We start from the raw sequence: 17,634 nt of genomic DNA, 5'->3' as shown, positions 1-17,634 counted from the left end.
ATCGAGTTTCCCACAAAACTTCCTATTCATACATCTAGCATGAGCACCCAAAACATCTGCCCATAAAGAACTTGTGAACCTGAGTTGTTCCACAAGAGCAAAAATTTTGAGGTTAAAACTCTTTAAACAGTTTGCCCTAAAAAAACTCACTATAACATCCTTAGAAACCACTTTGTCCCAAATATGTGGCCATATAACTGTCAGGTATCCTTTCATAATTCCTTTGTGTATCTATCTCATCACTCACACACACATACCCTTTCACACAGCTAATACACTATACTCAATTACCCCATTTTTTTTATTATTTTATTTTTTGTGAGGAAGATAAGCCCTGAGTTAACATCTGTTGCAAATCCTCCTCTTTTCGCTGAGGAAGATTGGCCCTGGGCTAACATCTGCGCCCATCTTCCTTTACTTTATATGCGACACCGCCACAGCACGGCTTGACAAGCGGTGCATCGGTCTGCACCTGGGATCCAAACCCGCAAACCCTGGGCTGCTGAAGCAGAGAGCATGAACTTAACCGCTACGCCACTGGGCTGGCCCCTCAATTACCCCATTTTAGAACAGAAATAACTTATTTCTATGAATATAAGATTTTATTAATAGTCCCTAAGTATTTAGTAATCAAAGTTTTCTCCAAATCAGGAAAAAAATCCAAAGTAATTAACAAATATATACATGTATAATTTAAAAAAAACTCTTCCTGCAATTTAGTTTTTAGCTTTGAACTTTTCAGTGATGGAAGCAGTGAAGGACTCAATGCCAAAGTTCATTCTCATGAGGCTTTTTCAGGTCAATTAACTTAGTTTCTTGCAAATATAAATCAAGCTTGCTCCAATTCCACAAGGACTCCACCACAGTCTTTAGGATGGAGAAAAATCACTGGTTTTCCATGTGCTCCTATTTTGGCCTCTTCACTTAGACTACGGATCTTCTTTTCTTTCAAATCCATCACAGCTGCATTTATATCATCCACCTTGAGAAAAGGAAATAAATAAGAACACATTTGAGATCACAAAAATACCAAATTAAAGTATCTTAAGACTTAGAAGAAACTTTGCAAGCTCATGTGATCTATCTTCTTTGTCTTCAGGCAGAACTATTCTTTTTTGTGTGTTTTTTTTTTTCTGGTAGGAAGATTGGCCCTGAGCTAACATCCATTGCCAATCTTCCTCTTTTTTTTCGCTTGAGGAAGATTGGTCCTGAGCTAACATCTATGCCAATCTTCCTCTACTTTATAGGTGGGTGACTGCCACAGCATGGCTTGATGAGTGGTGTAGGTCCACACTCGGGATCTGAACCTGCGAACCGGGCTGCCAAAGTGGAGCATGCTGAACTTAACCACTATGCCACTAGGCTGGCCCCAGAACTATTCTTAAAGTATCATAAAAATAAGCTTAATACTTCCAGAGAAGGAAAAGAACTTGCTAAATTCTCCTAGGTGAGCAACCACAATGCTTAAGAATTTTCACCATTCATCAATAAACATTTCTCCTTATAACGTAAGTAATGTATGCCACACTTTATAATATTTTCTTCTAGCACTACTATTCGTGATACTGCACAAACTGCTTTTTCCTAAGAGCCTTGGGTGCCTCATCTATAATAGGGAGATGAGACCTGTCATATAAACAGGCAAGAGATTAAAATAATAGATAAGAAGCTCTTGGCACAGTTTATAGTAGGTACTCAACAAATATGAGCGCTTCCCTGATTCCCAAACCTGCCAACTGCCAAACTACTTGGTTATTTCTTTTGAGATTAAAAGTTCATATACATGAAAATCACTGTTAAACTGTCACCAAAATGTTTTTCTCCATTCTAAAAAATCCAAACATTTATAATTTTGCAACTCTCTTCTAAATCATTTCTTTCTTCATATTTATTGGCAATCTAGGAGAGGAGAAAATATGTCTCTATATACTTGATGGAAAAATGATTCTCCTCTATCTTGGAAAGTCATCCTCGTAGACTGGGAACCAAGTAAATGGATAGAAAGGTATAACATGAATCCTTACATCCCTAGGAAGACATAAATCACCCTTCAGTTTAATGATCTAATAGCATTCTAAACATAAAAAAAAGCACAGAGAATAACACCCATGTACCCAACACATAGATTTAACAAATGTTCACATTTATACAATCTTATTTTCAAAGAGCCGAGGATTATATACTGGTCAAACAACTGATGAAGATACTAAACGTTACTATAAATAAACTATGATTTCTTCAACGTGTACATTCCTGATGATGCTTCTTATTAATCCTGATAGCTATATCATGCCCAGACTAAGACCATGGTCATTTCACACTAAATAGCTGGTCTATTCTCATCTTTTTCAGAACAATAGGATTCCTCCTGACAGCTTAGCTTTTTGTATCTGGATATAATGAATTTCATTCTATTGAATTTGACCTTTTTTTCCATTTTCCCAAAGTTACTCTAAATTCAGTCTTTCCATTTAAAAATAATTTAAGAATTATACAGTACATGAAAATTTAAACATACAGAAACAACTAAGTACCCCTTGACTACCACTAATATTACTTCCCTCTCCAGAAGTAACTACTGTCCTCAGTTTGACATATGTTCTTCCACATCTTAAAATAAATTTATAATCATTACATAAGTGTAGTAGTAAAGAATTTGGCTTTGTCTAAAGAGAGGCCTGGCCTTGACTTCTGGGAGATAATTCACATAACCTGACAGAAGTGTCTTTTGCTCTTGACTTCTGGGAGATAACCTATGTAACCTGATAGGAGTGTCTTTGTTTAGGGCAGAAGCTGACCAAACTGGATCTTAAAGTACAGCTGGCCTTATCCAAGTCTTAGGGTAGGGGATGGCCACGCCAGAAACCATGTAATGTAAGGTAGGAGCTATGGGTCACATGGTATCAGTAGATCTGGAGACTGAGTTCAACCATGTGGGCTATCGATCAATCAATCATGCCTAAGTAATAAAGCCCTAATAAAAACTCAACAGTAAAGTTTGTGTGAGCTTTGCTGGTTGGCAATACTTGATGTGTATTGTCACACATCAATGCCAGAATGGTAATGTGCCTTGAGGAAAAGGGGAACTGTGTTTAGAACCCTCCTAGACTCTGCCCTATGTCTTTCTTCCTTTGGCTGATTTTGATCTGTATCCTTTTCCTGTAATAAACTGTAACCATGAGTACAACAGCTTTCAGTGAGTTATTCAGCGAGCATTTCTGGAGGGTTACCAAGCATGAGGGTGGTTCTGGAAACCCCCTAAATTTGCAGATGCTATCAGAAGTGAGGGTGGTTTTCTAGAGGACTGTGTGTCCTCTAAACTTGATAGTTGGCTCTAAACTTTGCAGTTTGACGACTATGTATGTAAATTAAAGTTCTGTATTATTTGTATCTGCTTTTTTTACTTAATATATATCAGCAATTTTTCCATGTCAGTACATATAGGTCAACAACTTTTTAATTACTACATAGTGTTCTAAATAACCACTTTATAGAAATACAAAAGGTAACCTAATCATGCCCCTACTAACAAACATTTAGGTTATAAAAAGGGAAATCTGGACTCTCCTCAGTGGTCACATGCTAAATTGGCCTCCCTGGTGTTGCCAATTGAACAAAAGAGAGCTTGGTGACTGAGTTCATGGACAAGATTCCACTGACATTTGAGGGCATATGCACATGGCAAGGACTGGTGTAAACAGATAAAAAAATACTAAAGCAAAATTAAAAGATATGGAGGACAAGTTGAGATACTCTGACAAAACTTAGCTAAAGAAAAAGAGACAAAAATAGAGTGACAGTGGCAATATTTGAAGAGTTAAACTGATAATTTTCCATAATTGAAGACAGACATGAGTCCTCAAATTAAAAATACACTTGACTCACCAAGAAAAAAAGAGAGAAGGCACAAATAAGTAAAATCAGAAATGAAAGAGGAGTGGTTACAACAGACACCTCAGAAATACAAAAGATTATAAGAGAATACTATGAAAAACTATATGCCAACCAATTCGACAATCTGGAAGAAATGGATAAATTCTTAGAATCATACAACCTTCCAAAACTGGATCAAGAAGAAGTAGAGAATTTGAATAGACCAATCACCAGTAAGGAGATCGAAACAGTAATCAAAAACCTCCCCAAAAATAAAAGTCCAGGACCAGACGGCTTCCCTGGTGAATTCTACCAAACATTCAAAGAAGACTTAATACCTATCCTTCTCAAACTCTTCCAAAAATTGAGGAGGGGGAAGCTCCTAACTCATTCTACGAAGCTGACATTACCCTGATACCAAAACCAGACAAGGACAACACAAAAAAGAAAATTACAGGCCAATATCACTGATGAACATCGATGCTGAAAATCCTCAACAAAATACTAGCAAATCGCATACAACAATACGTTAAAAGATTATACACCATGATCAAGTGGGATTTATTCCAGGTATGCAGGGATGGTTTAACATTCGCAAATCAATCAACGTAATACACCACATTAATAAAATGAAGAACAAATATCACATGATCATCTCAATAGATGCAGAGAAAGCATTTGACAAGATACAGCATCCATTTATGATAAAAACTCTGAATAAAATGGGTATAGAAGGAAAGTACCTCAACATAATAAAGACCATATATGAGAAACCCACAGCTAATATCATCCTCAATGGTGAAAAACTGAAAGCTATCCCTCTAAGAACAGGAACCAGACAAGGATGCCCACTGTCACCACTCCTATTTAACATAGTATTGGAAGTCCTAGCCAGAGCAATCAGGCAAGAGAAAGAAATAAAAGGGATCCAAATTGGAAAGGAAGAAGTGAAACTGTCACTATTTGCAGATGACATGATTTTATATATAGAAAACCCTAAAGAATCCACCAGAAAACTTTTAGAAGTAATAAACGAATATGGGAAAGTTGCAGGATACAAAATCAACATACAAAAATCAGTTGCATTTCTGTACACTAACGACGAAGTAGCAGAAAGAGAAATTAAGAATACCATCCCATTTACAATTGCAACAAAAAGAATAAAATACCTAGGAATAAACTTAACCAAAGAGGTGAAAGATCTGTACACCGAAAACTATAAAACATTTCTGAAAGAAATTGAAGAAGACACAAAGAAATGGAAAGATATTCCGTGCTCTTGGATTGGAAGAATTAACATAGTTAAGATGTCCATACTTCCTAAAGCCATCTATAGATTCAATGCAATCCCTATCAAAGTTCCAACAACATTTTTCACAGAAATAGAACAAAGAATCCTAAAATTTATATGGAACAACAAAAGACCCCGAATAGCTAAAGGAATCCTGAGAAAAAAGAACAAAGCTGGAGGTATCACACTCCCTGATTTCAAAATATACTACAAAGCTGTAGTAACCAAAACAGCATGGTAATGGCACAAAAACAGACACACAGATCAATGGAATAGAATCGAAAGCCCAGAAATAAACCCACACATCTATGGACAGCTAATCTTTGACAAAGGAGCCAAGAACATACAATGGGGAAAAGAAAGTCTCTTCAACAAATGGTGTTGGGAAAACTGGATAGCCATATGCAAAAAAATGAAAGTAGACTCTTACCTTACACCATACACAAAAATTAACTCCAAATGGATTAAAGACTTGAATGTAAGACCTGAAACTGTGAAACTTCTAGAAGAAAACATAGGCAGTACGCTCTTCGACATCAGTCTTAGCAACATCTTTTCAAACACCACATCTGACCGGGCAAGAGAAACAATAGAAAAATAAACAAATGGGACTACATCAAACTAAAAAGCTTCTGCACAGCAAAGGAAACCATCAACAAAACGAAAAGACAACCTAACAATTGGGAGAAGATATTTGCAAACCATACATCTGATAAGGGCTTAATCTCCAAAATATATAAAGAACTCATGCATCTCAACAACAAAAACTACCAACCCAATTAAAAATGGGCAAAAGACCTGAACAGACATTTCTCCAAAGAAGATATACAGATGGCCAACAGACACATGAAAAGATGTTCAAAATCACTAACTATCAGGGAAATGCAAATCAAAACTACAATGAGATATCACCTCACGCCCGTCAGAATGGCTATAATTAACAAGACAGGAAACAACATGTGTTGGAGAGGATGTGGAGAGAAGGGAACTCTCATACACTGCTGGTGGGAGTGCAAACTGGTGCAGCCACTATGGAAAACAGTATGGAGATTCCTCAAAAAATCAAGGATAGAACTACCATATGATCCAGCTATTCCACTGTTGGGTATTTATCCAAAGAACTTGAAAACACCAATTTGCAAAGGTACATGCACCCCTGTGTTCATTGCAGCCTTATTCACGATAGCCAAGACTTGGAAGCAACCTAAGTGCCCATCAAGGGACGAATGGATAAAAAAGCTGTGGTATATATACACAATGGAATACTACTCAGCCATAAGAAACGATGAAATCCAGCCATTTGTGACAACATGGATGGACATTGAGGGCATGATGCAAAGTGAAATAAGTCAGAGGGAGAAGGCCAAATACCGTATGATTTCCTTCATTAAGTAGTAGATAATAACAACAATAAACAAACACATAGGGACAGAGATTGGATTGGTGGTTACCAGAGGGGAAGGGGGGAGGGAGGAGGGTGAAAGGGATAATTGGGTACATGTGTGTGGTGATGGGTTGTAATTAGTATTTTGGTGGTGAACATGATGTAATCTATGCAGAAATAGAAGTACAATGATGTACACCTGAAATTTTTACAATGTTATAAACCAATGTTACTGCAATAAACAAAAAATTAAAAAAAAAAAAAATACACTTGAGAATGAAGCAGGATAAATAAAGATAAACCAGTAACTATACATATAACAGAAAAGCTGAATAACATCAATGACACAGAGAATATCATAAGAGCTCTCAGGGAAAGAAAAAAAAAAACAGGGGAAAAAAAAGAAAAGAGCTCTCAATCTATAACTGAACTGACAACAAACTCTTAATGAGTAGTAACAGAGACCAAAAGATAAAGGAGTAATGTCAAAATGCTGAGGTAAAATTACTTCAATCTAGAATTTTCAACTAGCTTAATTATCATCCAAGACCCTTGCTTACAAACACACACCCCGCTAAATGACAACAAATCGACTTAAAGGAGATATAACAACCAACTGCATCGTGTGCATATTATTGGGATTTTAATTCAAATAAAACACTATAAAAAGAGAAGTTACATAAGACAAAAAATTTGAATATCTATTGGATATTTAATGATGTTCAAGGATTACCAGATTACTATTAATTTTGTTTGAGGTGTAATTATGATTTTGTGTAAGTATATAAAAACTGCTATACACACACACACAACTAAAATATTTATGGATGAAACTACATAATGTTTGGGAATGGCTTCAAAGTAACACAGGAAGAGGGAAATGTGATGGAGGGAGTATATATAGAATAAGATTGTCCACGAATTGATAACTGTTGAAATTGGGTTTAGGAACATGAGAGTTCATTATATTATTGTCTTCTTTTACATTCAAAATATTCTGTAAGTTAAAAGAATTAAGGCTAACAAATAGAACTAAAATCTGTAGTCTCTAAAATAGCAGAGGAAGAAAGAATGCAAAAAAAAGTTTCTCAATCCAAGAGAAGGCAAAAAGAGGAGGGGAAAAAAAGGTAAAAAAAAAAATATGGTAGAAAATAAGTTCAAATACATTAGTAGTTATTATAAATGGAGAAAAGATTAAATTTACAAAACATAAAATGAGATTATCAGAATGAATGTAAATTTTTAAAAATATATTTATTGATTGAAAGAGACATATCTAAACAGCAACAAAAAAATTCAGCTGTATGCCCCTTAGAAGAGACATACCTAAGCAAAACCGCAAAAAATGAGTAAAGGGATGGAAACAAGATACGCTAGGCAAATATTAACCAAAAGGAAGTTGATAGAGCAACATTAATATCAGATAAAACAGAATTTAAGGTGAAATACACTAACAGGGATAAAACCAGATTAAACCTAAAAATAAAATGAACAATTCATCACAATGATAAAAACAATCTCGAATCTGCATGTACCTAACAGTATTGCCTTGAAAAATAAAAAGCAAACCAAACACGCATAGCCCTCACTATCGGGTACATCAATCAGACAAAAGATTATTTAAAGGATAAAGACAAGTTGTAATAGTTCTTTGAATATTCTAGATATAAGTCCCTTATCAGATATATGATCTGCAAATATTCTCTCCCATTAGTGTGTTGTTTTTATACAAACGTTTTTAATTTTGATGAAGCCCAACTTATCAACCTTCTTCTTTATCACCTGTGCTTTTGGTGTCATATCTAAGAAACCATTGCCTAATCCAAGGTCATGAAAATTTATGCCTACGTTTTTTTCTAAGAGTTTTATAGTTTTAGCTCTTACATTTAGGTCTTTGATCTATTTTGAGTTAATTTTTATATAAGGTGTAATACAGCTTGCGGTTTTGTTTTTTTTTTTTTTGTGAGGAAAATCAGCCCTGAGCTAACATCCGATGCCAATCCTCCTCTTTTTTGCTGAGGAAGACTGGCCCTGGGCTAACATCGTGCCCATCTTCCTCTACTTTATATGGGACGCTGCCACAGCATGGCTTGACAAGCGGTGCATCAGTGCATGCCCAGGATCCAAAGTGGTGAACCCCGGACCACCGCAGTGGAGCATGCGCACTTAACCTTGTGCCACTGGGCCAGCTCCGAGCTTTGGGTTTTTTTGAAATGCTGTCTTGACCCAGTTTTGCAGCCCTGGCTAGAGACCGGTCAGCTTTCCTTCTTGAACAACTGATTAAGTCCACAACCAACCACTTCCCTTATCAGGCTCTCAAACTCTGAGGCTAATAGGTGCCCACCCTAATTGCCCCAGAGACAAGTACCAGACAACTATGTACAGTGCCTATGCTCCAAAGCCCAGAGAATAATTCAAATTAGCCAATCTAGAAGGAGCCCATGAAACCTAACTAATCCCACCCAACTTAGGTGCCCCTTAAAGCTCCAGCTTGCTATTACCCTGTCCCCAGGTGCAATCCCGTGTGGCCTATATGACAGCCTTCTCTTATTTGGAGCTGTAAGTAACAAAGAGTTTTGCCTTTCATCTATCTGAGTGTCACTGTGTTGTGTTCTGCCATCAAAAGAATCTTTAACCTTATAAAACATGTGGTGTGAGGTAAGGGTTCCAATACATTCTTTTGCATGTGTATATCCAGTTGTCCCAATGCCATTTCTTGAAGACTATTCTTTCCCGACTGGATGTCTTTGTACCCTTGTTGAAAATCAACTTACTGTAAATATGGGGTTTAAATCTATTCCATTGATCTCTATGTCCATCCTTATGCTAGTATCACACCATTTTCATTACTGTTGCATTGTTAGTAAGTTCTCAAATAAAGAAGTGTGAATCTTCTAATGTTCTTTTTCTCTTTCAAGATTGTTTTGGCTGTTTGGGATCCTTTGTATTTCCATATGAATTTTAGGATTAGGTTGTCCATTTCTGCAAAGATGTCAGTTGAGAATCTGATAGGGATTGCATTGAATCTGTAGATCACTTTAGGAAATACTGCCATCTTAACAATATTCAGTCATCTGATCCATGAACACAGCATATCTTTCCATTTATCCAGGCCTTCTTTAATTTCTTTCAACAATGTTTTGTAGTCTTCAGAGTACAGTTTTTGCAGTTACCTTGTTAAATTTATTTCTACATATTTTATTCTTCTTGATGCTATTGTAAATGGAATTGCTTTCTTAATTTCATTTTCAGATGTTTTATTTTTTAATCCAGATAATCTTTGCATTTTAATTAATGTTTAATCCATTTATATTTAATGTAACACTCATATAGTTGAATTTAAGTCTATCATCTTATCATTTTTTTGTCTCATTAATACTTTGCTCCTCTTTTCCTGACTTTTGTTTAAATGTGTACTTTTGTAGTGTTTATCTCCTTAATTATTTTAGTTACCCTTTATTTTCTTAATGATCGTTTTAGAGTTTACAATGTGCATTTTGATCAGTCTACCATTCATGTGTAATGTAAGAAACATACAACGGTATACTTCCATTTACCCAACTCTCATCCTTTCTATCATTGTCATTAATTTTACTTCTATGTTATAAACCCTACAATACATTTTTAAAATTTCAATAGTCAGTTGTCTCTTACATAATTTAAGGTAAGAAAAAAGTTATTTATTTTAAACTACATATTTACCACCTCTGGTGCTCTTCATTCATTCTAAAGACCTGAGTTTTCACATAGTATTATTTCGCTTCATCCTGAAGAACTTCTCTAGTCTTTCTTATAGTGCAGGTCTGCTGGACATGAATCCTCTCATTTTTTTTGTTTAACTTAAATTTGTTTAACTTAAAATGTTTTCATTTCACTTTCATTTTTGAAGGATATTTTCACCAAGTTTAGGATTTTAGGATAACAGATTTTCTATATTTTTTTAAAGACTACTTTTTTTTTACAGCAGTTTTAGGTTCATAGCAAAACTGAGGGGAAGATAGAGATATTTCCCATGTAACCCCTGCCCCTACACATGCATAACTTCCATCATTATCAACATACCCCACCAGAATGGTACATTTGTTATGACTGATGAACCTACACTGACACAACATTATCACCCAAAGTGCAGTTTACCTTAAGGGTCACTCTTGGTGTTGTATATTCTATGGGTTTGGACAAATGTATAATGACATGTATCATCATTATGGTATCATATAAAACATTTTCACTGCCCTAAAAATCCTCTGTGTTCTGCCTATTGATCCTTTTCCCCCACCTCAACCCCTGATCTTTTTACCGTCTCCACAGTTTTGCCTTTTCCATACTGTCATATGGTTAGACTCATACAGTATATAAGCTTTTCAGATTGGCTTCTTTCACTTAGTATTATGCGTTAAAGATTCCTCCATGTCTTTTCACAGCTTGAAAGTTCACTTCTTTTTAGAGCTGAAAATATTCCATTGTCTGGATGTAACAGTTTATTTACCCATTACCCACTGAAGGATTGGAGTAGCCTTTAGTCTAGGACTAACTTTCCTCACTATTAAGGCAAAACCCTTCTGAATACTCTACCCAATGACCCATGACTTACAAGGTCTTTCCACTATGTTTGGCAAGAACATGAACTATTCCAATCTCTGTGTAAGGACTGTGTCCTCTAATATTTTTAAGAGGTTCTACTCCCAGCCTCAGGTAGCTTCCTCATATGCACGCACTACTCAATATTCAGATGAAGACTTGAGAGGTAATGTAGACCTTTGGAGAACACTCTCTACGCAGCTCTCTTTTCTAGTACTTTATATTGCAAACTCAAATCACCATGGCCTCCTCAAGACTCCCAACTCCTATCTCCTCAACTCAGGGAGACTGCTAAACTTCACATGGATTCCCCCTCCTGCACTCCAGCCTAGAAACTCTCTCCAGCCAGCAAGCTGGGAAACTGCAGGGCTCATCTTGTTTTTTTCCCTTCTCTCAGGGATCAATGTGGTTGTGCTACCTGATGTCAAGTGCCAGGAAATCATTATTTCACATATTTTGTTTAGATTACTTGTTGAGGTAAAAGGATAAATCCGTTCTCTGTTATACCATCTTGGCTGGAATTAGAATTCTAAATTGGCAGGCTTTTTTTTGTCACTACCTAAAAAAACGTCATTACATCTCATTTCATAATTTCTGTTGTCTTTTCTTTTTCTCTGATTGCCTTTAAGATTTTCTTTTCATCTTTGGTTTTTAACTTGACTATGGTGTGCTGAGGTGTAGTTTCATTGGTATTTGCCCTGCTTGGGGGTTGCTGAGCTTCTTGAGTCTGTGGGTTGATATCTTATCTCAGATTGGAAATGTCCTTGTCAACTATTTCTTCAATTATTGCCTCTGTGCTATGTTCTCTCTCCTCTCTTTCTGGGACTCCAACTATACTCTGCTAAAACTTTTGACTATGTTCTACATCTCACTTACGCTCTGTTTTTCCTCTTCCGTATTTTTCCCTTTTGATTTTGGACTCTAGCCTCTTAGAACTATAAGGGGATAAATTTCTGTTGTTTTAAGCCACCAAGTTTGTGGAAATTTATTATGGCAGCCCTAGGAAACTAATACAACCAGTATATAGCCACACTGAAATTGAACAATTAAGTAAATGGATGGCAGATGGTGGAAGCCAAGTTTCTCACTGTTGGAATGGGGAGTTATAGACAAGCAAAGGAAAAGACTAGAGTGGTCCATGTGGTAATGAATTAAATGGATTAGAGTTAGAGACATCAGTATGAACTCATGAGTTCATAAGTATGTCATATAGACATCTTATGAGTTCTATATGGCTACATATTGAAATATTTATAGATATATATACACATACAGTATACACACATACATGTCTTTGCTGTTAGCTGAGAAGGCTTAGAAGCAATGACACCCCAGTAACAACAAACATGTCTAGAGCCCAAATCTTGGTTTCTAATACCATTCTCTATTAAAAGGAACCAGGGATTCCTGGAGAAATGGCTCATTCTAGGCTAGGGCAGGGAACATAGATGACGAGTCTAGAGCATAATGCAGTGCCAGAAAGTAAGGAAGTGTGGGAGGACCAAAAAAAACGACAGCATTATGTCTAAGGGACACAGGAGCCAACCAAACATGCCCTACTGGCAAAGGTGGAATAATGTGAACAACAAAATAAAGTAATATCGGTTTATAATCCAAAGTGTAAAATAAATATCCACAAGTCCATATTGATATAAATAAATGACCGAATAAATAAATGACTGAATGATAAATGATCAAGTAAATAAATGGGGAAGAAACAAATCTTCTATGCAGAAAAATTCCAAATAATTTATGGAATTATCAAGGAGATGGAGCATAACTCTCCATTCCTTCAGTGTTGGCCTCACACAGTAACTTCCTTCCAAAGATTATAAAATGGAGAAGGAGGAAAAAGAAAGAGTAACTTTACAGTGGAGAAACATGACACTTCCTCAGCTAAGGGATCAAGGTCAACATCAACAATGATAAGTCATGTTGATAGTATGGACCCTTGAAGTGACAAGAATGGCACTCTACCTCTGTGGTCTTCCTCCCTAAACCTCCTGGTATAATCATGAGAAAAACATCAGACAAATCTCAATTGAGAGATTGAGATTAATCTCAAAATAACTGACCAGTAACCCTCAAAAATATCAAAGTCAGCAAAAACAAGAAAAGTCTGAGAAACTGTCACAGGCAAGAAGAGCCTAAGGATACATGATTAAGTAAATGTAATGTGGTATCCTAGAACAGAAAAAGGACATTGGGTAAAAACTAAGGAAATCTGAATAAAGTATAGATTTTAGTTAATAATGAACCATTTGGTTCATTAACTGTGACAAATGTACTGTACTAGTAATATATTACTAGTATTAACTAGATGTTAATAATAATTTTTTTAAAAAAGAGCCTAACAACCATTTGTAATGAGTGGACATTGTTTGGTTACTGATGAGAATAAATTATAAAAATATTTGTGAATCAATCTGGTAAATTTAATTTATGGACTGTGTATACGATGGTGACAAAAGATTTATCTTGAAATCTGATCAATATGATAATGTCATTGTGGTTATTTATTTTTTAGAGACACAAACTACATAAAGGTAAAATGACATGATGTGAAGTACTCAAATAGTTTAACAAGGGAAAAATGATAAAGTGGGGCAAGATCTTGAAAACGGTTGCATCTGAGTGATGGTAATATGGGAGTTCATTACATTATTTTTTTCTACTTCTTGTATGTTTGAAATTTTTCATAATAGAATCATGACTTTTTTCATAATGCCCTTTTGATAATTTCTATTCTACATATGATCATGGATATTTTCATTATGGAACATTCATCCCAAGTACAAATATCTACAATTCTGATGTTGCATCTCAATTTTTAGTATACTGCTTATTCAATATCTCTTAATCCAAGAAACACTTCTAAGATTTAATGTTAGATTTATTTTTTGCAAAATGCCTAATTGACATTGTACATTGACACCTATTTCTATTCCTGTTCCTCTTTCTATCACTGACTTTGATTTTAAAGATCTTATACCATATTCATCCTTTAGTTAAAATGTTGCTATAAAATTTACAATTCTTTAAGAGTATTCCTAATGTTTTGTTCGGCAATAATAAAAAGAATGAAATAAAAATGTCTTATTAATTTTCTGAATTGAAAGTAGACGTATTATCTACTTTAAGAGTATAAGAAGTGCTTATAAGAAATGCAAAGCAATTTGACTTGAGAAATTAAGTCTGTCCCCCTAACTAATAAAAATAGCAGAGTCAAGGGGCTGGCCCGGTGGCACAGTGGTTAAGTTCATGCATTCCGCTTCGGCAGCCCGGGGTTTGCCAGTTCAGATCCTGGGCACGACCTACTCACTGCTCATCAAGCTATGCAGAGGTGGTGTCCCACACAGAAGAGCTACAACTCTACAATTATGATATACAACTATGTACTGGGGCTTTGGGGAGAAAAAAAAAATAGGAAGATTGGCAACAGATGTTAGCGTAGGGCCAAGCTTCCTCCAAAAAAAAAGAAACAGCACAGTCAATAACAACCCATCTAAAAAAAATCTGCGTTTATAGTTCTTTGTACCATTACAGTTGTGCATCATATAGCTCTGTAAGACCCTGAATGCCATCAGTGAAAATCTGGGCTAGTCACTTAGACTTCTTACCAGCTTTTTTGGGGCGGAGGAGAGGGTGCTGTATCTGTGTCTAGGAATTTACTTTGATTTTCTCTTGTCATTTGGAAATTAAGAGTGACAGTACTCCAAACAAAAAACATTTGGATTGTGACAAGCAGAATTCAGAATCTTCAGGTAATTCTTATACTTTCTTTGGTCCTCAGCTGCCACATCTGAAAATGGCAATGCAATCTTGTTTGTTTGAAGGCACGGAGTTGGACTAAATAACATCTTTTTAAAAACTTTAAGGTATGTAATTCTCAGTGACCAAATTTTATGAACCAGTAATAACATGCTACTTTGAATGGTGCATGTTTTGACTGATTTCAAAAATATAAGCTATTTTATATAAAATTATAATTGTGCTAATTGACATCAATAATGAATGAATCAAATCCTCAAACTAATATAAATCCATAAAAGTTAAAATTAAAAGTCTGGATAAAATATTTGTTTCAATTGTCTTTTCCCCCAAAACTAAAAACTAAATAAATTATGCAACCCTAACATTGTTCTCACTTTGCATGGGGTTCAGAGGGTTCCTGCGTACTCTTGGGAATTATTTCAGAACAGCAGACTTTACCTAAGCTTCCATATTTGCTACGTCTGGTGGTGGCTAGGTAACAAGTTTCCCAAATGCTCCTTTCCATTGAAATTTTCACCAACTGATAGTAAAACATTAAAAAGAAAACAAAACCCAAAACTAAATTTGTTTAATTGACAGGACTCTTATTCCAAGAGGATTTCTCCCTTTTTTTCTTCTTTATTTTTCTTGGTAATAAAATGCCCTTTCTTCTATAAAATGTTAGCAGTAGATAGAAGTTTAAAAAATTCTCCTTACTTAAGAACATAAAAAGTTAAAAACTTCATCAAACTGCCCAATTTTTTGTTTTGTTTTGTTCTCTGGAAATGTTATTGCTCCATGAAACTCCCATGTCCGGGAACCAGTGATACACAGATCACTTGTAGAGCTTAGCAACTGTCCTTGTCACCCCATCTGAGCTCCTACTCACTATGCCAGGCCACCCGACCCCCTACATGGAGGCCTCCTACCCCAACTTGGGTGGGGCCACTCCCTGTACTCAAGTCTTCCTCACCCTGCGTGGGCCCCAATCTCCTGCACAGAACTATTCCAGTGTGTACACACCCTCCTCACCCTGTTTAGGCTCTGACTCCCTATACCTGCTCCCAACCCATGTGGACGTCTATCTCATCCTGCTCAGGCCCTGGCTCCCCCATATCAGGCCACCCCATGCAAGGACATCCACAATCCCACTTGGCTTCAACTCCCCACATCAAGTCATCATCTCCCCCTGCACTGATGCACTCCTCACACGACTCAGTTCCTAACTCCACATGCTGGGTGCCCCCTCCACACATACACGTACACACACATACACACATGGTGTTGATGTCTCCCTCACCCTGTTCAGGCTCTTATACTCCATGCTGCCCACCCCACAGACGTACACATATGGATGCCCCCCTCACCATGCCTGGCATCCAACTCCCTGTATTGGGCTGGCCTCCCATGCTGATGTCCTCCTCACTGACACCCCAAGCCTGGCTGCCCCTTTGCGGGTACAACCCTCCCACCTCACCCTACTCCAGACTCTGACACCCTGCGTGGGCACCCTACTTGGTCTCTGGCTTTCCCGAGGCAGGCAGCCCCTGCTCGTGGATGCCCTCCTCATCCCGCTCTGGCTCTCCCCACCAATGTGGACAACTATTTTGCTCTGTCCTACCTAAAGTCTTCAGGATTGAATTGTTCAAGAAGGGAAGGAAGGGGGAAGGGGCATCATTACTTTTAATACCGTTTATTTTCCCTTTTGTTTTGACAACTAGAAAGCAATATTTGGCAGAACTAGTAGGTATACTACTTTTACCCTTAGTTTTATTTTGACTTACATTTCCTCTTTCTTCTAAAGAGGAAATAAATAAACTGTTACTTATGTTTATCCTTTTGTATCTTACAGGCTGCATTTTGGTCAGTCACTTCTAATCCTCTGTGGAAAATACAGGGCATGGGTGAATAAATAAAGCAAGGAGGCAACTCCAGGAGGACAGAGACTTGGTATTTTGTTTACCTATATATCCCCAGCACTTAATGCAGTGAAGGTCCAAGTGCCACTGAAAATACTTAACAGCCAGGAATAGAACATAGACAAAATGCACCAACCAAGCAGAATAGAAGGGACCTTATCCAGGAGCAGAGTCCTGGGGGACCCCTGCTGTGCCAAGTATTAACCCTTTAGTTGCTGACTTGTAATTGTGTGTGAGGATGTCTGAGGGGTCCCAGGGAAGGGTCCTTGTGGAGGGGGGATGTTACTCAGGAGGTTTAGAGCAGCAGCTACTTACCAACCAGCATGGAAGTATTTAAATATTTGTACAAACTTAATATAAATTTGTTGAATAAGTAAATATTTTCAGTGGCCCATGAGGTTTTCAATGTGACATACGTTGCTGTCTGGCCAAGTTATTTAGTGAAAGCATAGCTAGTTCTATTCAATACTAGAACCATTTCTTCAGGGAGAGGCCTGCAGAAGGCAGGAAGCACACATTGGTAGCATCAATACAAGCTGTGCCAGAAAAAAGCAGGCTACTCAGTCCATATGCAAGCAAGAGAAGACTGAACAAGATGACTTCTAAACTTCCTCTAGTGAAAGGCAAACACACAGGTGTAAGAAACTTGGGCAAACCTCACAAGAGAAAATAGATATCCAAACAATTTTGACAGAAAAATGTTGATTAATGGTGTGATACTAATCCATGTATGAAGAAAAGGACATTTTGTCTAAAAGTCTTGTTGAGTCAACTAAAAGCTATGGCGCATGCCCATAACAGACCCACTGTTAAACCAGAGGTTTTATTTGAGG

At 36.8% G+C, this 17,634-nt stretch overlaps 1 protein-coding gene across 1 annotated transcript in view; it reads right to left on the bottom strand.

The window, feature by feature from the left end:
* Positions 1 to 304: 304 nt before the first annotated feature.
* MCEE (methylmalonyl-CoA epimerase) overlaps positions 305 to 17,634 on the bottom strand; it is a 31,072-nt gene continuing 13,742 nt past the window's right edge. Inside the window, exon 3 of the mRNA XM_014788602.2 lies at positions 305 to 982. Within this exon, the coding sequence (XP_014644088.1) occupies positions 830 to 982 (153 nt within the window). The 3' untranslated portion in view covers positions 305 to 829. The remainder of the gene's footprint in view (positions 983 to 17,634) is intronic.

The sequence above is a fragment of the Ceratotherium simum genome, chromosome 3 (assembly GCF_057802395.1).
Source record: "Ceratotherium simum simum isolate JZ-2026a chromosome 3, ASM5780239v1, whole genome shotgun sequence".
Classification (NCBI taxonomy): Eukaryota; Metazoa; Chordata; class Mammalia; order Perissodactyla; family Rhinocerotidae; genus Ceratotherium; species Ceratotherium simum.
This window is presented reverse-complemented; position numbering and strand designations above follow the sequence as displayed.